Source organism: Papaver somniferum, chromosome 5 (genome assembly GCF_003573695.1).
Source record: "Papaver somniferum cultivar HN1 chromosome 5, ASM357369v1, whole genome shotgun sequence".
NCBI classification, from domain to species: domain Eukaryota; kingdom Viridiplantae; phylum Streptophyta; class Magnoliopsida; order Ranunculales; family Papaveraceae; genus Papaver; species Papaver somniferum.
In genome coordinates, this window is record NC_039362.1 from 12,580,173 (window position 1) to 12,586,202 (window position 6,030).

General features: G+C 35.9%; 1 protein-coding gene across 3 annotated transcripts; it reads right to left on the reverse strand.

The window, feature by feature from the left end:
- Positions 1 to 2,407: 2,407 nt before the first annotated feature.
- Positions 2,408 to 5,633, reverse strand: LOC113280990 (putative F-box protein At5g62660). 3 transcript variants are annotated; one of them, XM_026529621.1, is made up of 4 exons: positions 5,530 to 5,633; positions 3,287 to 4,665; positions 3,005 to 3,054; positions 2,408 to 2,834 (listed from the first exon to the last, which is right to left on the reverse strand). In XM_026529621.1, the coding sequence occupies exons 1-2, from the start codon at positions 5,550 to 5,552 to the stop codon at positions 3,501 to 3,503; spliced, it is 1,188 nt and encodes a 395-aa protein (XP_026385406.1). In that variant the 5' UTR covers positions 5,553 to 5,633; the 3' UTR covers positions 2,408 to 2,834; positions 3,005 to 3,054; positions 3,287 to 3,500. The 3 variants fall into 3 exon arrangements, 2 of the variants coding, with proteins under 2 accessions (XP_026385406.1, XP_026385405.1); XR_003325869.1 differs by lacking the exon at positions 3,287 to 4,665 and having other exon boundaries at positions 5,530 to 5,625; XM_026529620.1 differs by lacking the exon at positions 5,530 to 5,633 and having other exon boundaries at positions 3,287 to 5,274.
- Between the last annotated feature and the right edge of the window lie 397 nt (positions 5,634 to 6,030).

A 6,030-nucleotide genomic window follows, 5' to 3' on the forward strand; every position in this document is an offset into this window, starting at 1 on the left:
TGGAGATTGAAAAATTGTAGGGAGATTTAGAAATTCTGGTGTGAGTTGAAATGATTTGAGATTAGGTATTTATAGAGGAAAAAATGGTAGTCGTTGGATGAGGAACTGATGAGCGACGATTAAGTCAGTGAGCGATGTAATGACTACAGCTGGCGCTGGAATGACCAACGAGCGATATTATGACCATATAGCGATGGACACTCTATTGCTCGTTGGAAAGTTTGTCGTGTATGCCTATATGTTATAATTGACATATAGGCATATACGTTTGGCACTTTGGTATACCCATAATGGGTGCATATATGGAAAAATGTAATGTTTGCCATATGCATAGGAATAGGCCTAACTGAAACTAAAAACAACTTTAGGTTAAGTCTTTTGGGATAGATTCGACTTCTAAATTAGACAAAAAAACGTTGCAATTTTTTCTCAAAGCGTTTTCTATTATTCAACACTATTTCTCTTTCCAGATATATCTCGAATGTCAACTAGTAGCGAGATTTCAGCCAAAATTTTCGCGGAATGGTTCAGTGAGATTGGTTTATTTTTCTGATCCAACGACTGAGATGGTTGCAACGTTCCACTCAGCGCGGCCCCAGAGAACGGTTCAACACATCTAGATGCTAAATTAGAATTTCCAGAAAACTTAGGGGGTTATCCTAACTGACGTGGCCTTCCAATCTAGCATTACCAAATAATGAACGAAAAAGAAGTGAATGCTATAAAAGGATAAAATAGGGATTTAATAAGATATGTTTCTGTGTTGAACTTAATTTTTACCCCTGGAGGGTACTTGTGCAAGTCCCATCAATACCGACCGTAATATAACATTCCCACTATCCTATCACAAGAACCGTTTTTCGGGCACCACTCTTTTTTGGTGGGGACAATTATGTGATAAAAATATCTACCCTGCACTTATAAAGGGTGTCCTAAAAAGTGGAAATGACTAACCTATCCTTAACCTAATAACCACATATATATATATATAACCTAACAAAATCATTAACAAAACAAAATCAAAATCAAAATCAAAATTATAACAAATCCATTGAATTTAATTTTTCACAAACCCATTCTTTTTAGAGGGCTCATCTTCTTTTCTTTTTCCTCTTCCTTGTCGTCGTCGATTTAAAGAAATTTCCACAAACCCATTACTTGTGATTCGTTTTTGGTTGAAAAAATGAGTAGTAATCATTAAAATGAGTTGAAAATGGAAGTTACATAGAGAAGTTCGGCTAAGAATTATGTGAAAAACTTTGTCGAATTACCCGAACTCTGCTTTAATGGAGTTTTTTCCTTCAGAGAAAAGTTCGGTTAGGAGAAAAAAACAATCTAGCGGAATGGGTTACTAGCTGGTCTGATTCTCCTCACAATAAGAAAATTTCAGAGGTGGATTAGATTAAAATATGCATCATGGATTGGTGCATCCGGTCGGAGAGATGTATAAAATTTTCCAGCATAGCAATTCTATATATATGAGAAAATAACAAGAAGATGCAACATGTTCTTTGAAGAACATATTTTACAAAACCAGTCTATACCTCCCTGAAATCCTAGAGTGAAAAAATCAAACATTCATTGGATACCTCCTCTTTAAATATGCTTACTATGAATTATGATGGCTCTTTTGGTAATGTTGATAATTCAGGAGGCATTGGTCTAATTGTTCGAAATCATGCAGGTATCTAGCAAGCGGATAGATGCATCCACCTAAGGACAACTAGAAGTGCAGAACATGCAAGACGTACGGGTTTGTGGGAAGTGGTAAAATGGGCTAGAGACATGAAGTTGGAGAGCATTCTGTTTAAGCTGGATTGCAAAGTGGTAGCAGATGCTGTTAATAAAGATCATTACTCCATTGATCGGAGACTTTTCAATTTAATTCAGGATATTAAGTCGGTTTTTAAAAGTCATTCTTCTTAGCAATGTCATTATGCGCCGAAAGAGAGAAGCAAAGTGGTATACGCTCTCTCCAAGTTAGCTAGAGTTGAAAAAATTACTCGCGTCTTGGTTTGATTCTGCTCAACCTAGTAAGTAGAGTAGATTGCGAGTTTTGCTCTTCTCAGATCATTTTTTGGTCTCCCTTTAACAAAAATTTTATGAAATCACACAAGGAAACACATTAAGAAGAAAAGGAAAATAACTTTCACGCAAATAAAGGGATTAGGCAAATCATTGCATTCCTTCTTCTGAGTTCATTCCCATTAATGCTAAAAGAAAGTTGTTATTTACCTGCTGTAAAATAACAAGAATGTAAGCAACATAACTTTATATCACTCATAAATGCCAAGAGCACTGAACTGTTATATAAGAATATAAGTTGATGATAATCTGGCTTATATGTTTCCCTATCCGCAAAAATAATGATAAAATTAAAGAAAAGAAAACAAAAAATACTGTATAATAAGAAGAAGAACCATAGAAGATGATACTGAGTAGAAACTTGAAAATTACTAGTAGACTTTGGAAATCCGAAAATCACTCATAGTTACCAATGGGACCTGAGACTTAAACTTTGAAGATAGAAAAGGGAAAACCTTTTCCTCTGGGTACGAAGTCATCAATGAAGAGATGATAAAATCAAAATCATACGAGTAACATAGATATAGAATAGATGTTTTGAGGCAGAAATAATAGAACCATCTCAGCCTTAGCAGCATCATTTGCAGATTGGCCAATCAAATCTTCTCTAACGACAAGTTGACATCCCAGCTTCTTATCATCTAGAACAAGAACTTCCACGAATATATAAAAACACAGACCTCATTTTGAGCACAGAAGCAGTAACACCAAAAACTTTTAGAACACCAAATTCATATTGTCTTATGCAACTGCATTTTCCAAAACTGGAGCTTGTCAATAAACTTTCAGTTGCAGGTCAGTAAAATAAGAGGACGATATAAATACAACATCAACTAAAATTTAGAACATCTACTATCTCAATATAAGAAGGCAGCTCTAAGTACAGAAAAAAGGCAAAGGAACAACTAAAAGACTATACCTAATCCAATATTTCCCTGCATCCAACTCGCCCACACAAACCCAATAAACCTATAAAAAGAAACCAAATGCACAAATATTAAACCCGATAATATTTTCAAATCTTCATTAAACAGAACGTTAACTTTGCCACTATTCATGAAAAATGTAAAGCACATGCCACCGTTATATACTACAACATCCAGTTCAGAAATTTAAAATGTTAACATTCAATGCTATTCATTTTTGATGCTAAGAACAATCGGACGTGGAAGAAATATATAGGGTAATGGAGACCAATTACCAAGGTCCAGAATTGAATAAGACTACCATTTGAAGAAGTCTGACTTCACCATCGAAAAGAGAAGAGATTACCAAAAGAAACAAATCAAATCAAATCAGATCAAACATCCATTTTAGAATTTGCATCTCTTCACTAGTAACAAAGAACAAAGAGTACCAATACACTTCCGGATGCAACAAAAACAGCAAAAAAGAAGTCCAAGATTCCTATTGGTCTAAACTTCTCTAGTGGGCACAGGCAGGAGGCTTTCTTTGTAAATGAAAGCCCCATACGGAAGTGGTTCACGAAAGTGAGACTTTTGATCCTTCAGAATAAACTGCACATCCTTGCTAAAACTCTTCTTCCTCCAGTCGTAAAAATAGAATGACAGATCATCCCCTTCTTCGGATTTTATGATGAACAAATCTGTATCCGGAACAGCTAAAATGGAATTATATATTAGCAGTTTACATTCAAAAGGCGGTACTATGAAGGTCTCTTCTATCCAATAGAAATTACTAACAGTGCCTGCGCTGCTTATAGACGTTGTTGCATTACTGATATCTGTCAGTTTCTTGTGTTGAACATCATCGCCATCATCATATAACACACACATCTTCATTGATGTGTTGTTATTACTTGAAGGATGAGAAACATCTGTATCCCACCTTAACTTGAAAGCTAACACAGCTAAACGACCACCGATTTGTATCAACCTACTATCATAAGGATCACGAATTTCTTCAATGATGTAATTGGGAATTGAAATTACTCTAAATTTTTCGCTCCCGACATTAAATTCGACAACCAAAGGTTCCTTATCAGGAGTTGCGCGAGTTAACCAATAAATGCAACCATTTGCATAAAGGGATGATGAGAAGTACAACGGTGAAATTGTTGGCGGAAGTGAGAGCTCGTCATCAAGCCTTCTCCATAATAGATTGTTGTTGCGTTGTCTGCCGTCAACTGTCATGACCTCACACACAGTTCCACAAGGTGAAAATCCGCGCCAGTTGGATACTTCCTTGGTCCAGATAGTAATCACTTTGTGTTCTTTAGCAGCAGGATCATACCCAAAGTAATCCCACGGTCCACGACCATAAGTAACCTTGTGAGTTGCATAATCACCATCTTTATCTATAACTAGTATTTCCTCCTGCGGATTTTCATTCAGTTGTTTAATCATGGATTTTATCCAAGGTGTTGACTGTCCCGTGCTCGGATTAAACACACGAATAGAACATGTGCTGGGTTCTACTACAGAAATCAACCCATTGACAGCTCCAAAAACGTGTGCTAAACAAGATCCTGGTATAGATATTTCCCTTTCAACAGTCTTTACTCCTCCTTGAGACAGTAATAGTTCAGCTGAGGAGAAAACACGAAGTTGATACCAGCACCTAAAAAGGGAGACACTACCGTCACCAGCAGAAAAATTACATGCTTTTGATCGTGTGAAGTGTAAATCGATGAAGCTTCGATCTGTATGTATCAAGGAGTACCATTGTTTGCATACACACTTGAACCTCATGAGTGGTTTTACAGGGACCCTAGTCAATATCTCAGAAAGTAATAACTCATTGCCCATAATAGGATGACTAGTACAACCCGTGAGAGGAGGAACTTAGGTAATAATAACTCATTACCTATAACACCAAATCCCTCCATGATTTTTTTCAACTTTATCTCTTTCTAAGCTTTGGTGTTGATAAATAGGGTTTTCTTACGGGATGTTCAAATAAAATTATACATGCAGGATATAACTTACTCCTATATATACACATACGTAAACGCGTTTCTGGAAGATACCGCCAGAGATTGGCCTACATCTGGAAACTAAGGAAACTTCAAAAGGAATTACGAGGGACTACCGTAGGCCTATGCATAAAGAGTTTAGGATCACAGAGTCGGGACAACCATGAATCCAATTTCAGATCCAAACTTTTTAATTTCTGCCCATTAAACAATCGAGAAAATAAAAGGGATACTAAGAAATTAAGCAGATCGGATCAAAAGCTAAAGCAATTAATCCAGTGGAACAACGTGATCTCGTCGTATTCTATGAAGAAAACGAAAGACTTGGGAAATAATAGACTCTACACAACTTTATCACTGGTAAAGTTTCAAACTTTGCAACAAGAAGATGAAAATGAGTACCGTAAATCCTTGGAATCAAATTAAAAACCTTAACCCGACAGAAAAATAATCCCCACATCACTCCATAAAAGCAGTTAGACTAGAAATGAAATAGGAGGGACCCTTACCTTAAAATGAAAGAAAAGAACATAGAAGATATGAGAGGCGAGGAGAGTTTCTAGTTCAGAGGGAGAAGTCGAGAGAGAAGAACATATCTTAGAAAAGAAATGCTTCGAAAAAAAGATTAGAAAACAAAAGAGAATATAAAAAATAAAATATTGAGAGATTTTTTTGGTTTTTTTTATATATGACACAGCCGGACTCACTTCTCTTAACAGCTCCAACTGCCACTCCATCAACAATATCTAGTCTCAGCTCGATTTACGGAGGAAATCGGTAAAATAGGGATCCAATCTTTTATTGTGGGAACCAATCCCTTATCTCCCACCTGTGCCATGGACAAATGCGATGTCTAGAATTACTGCGCTATAATATAAATATAGTAGAACTTCGTTAAATTAATCTGTGATAAATTAATAATTTTGTTAAAATAATATTTTTTATCAATCTTGATTTGAACCGGTGTCCTAAATTAATAATCTCGTTGAATTTATAAGACAAAATAAATT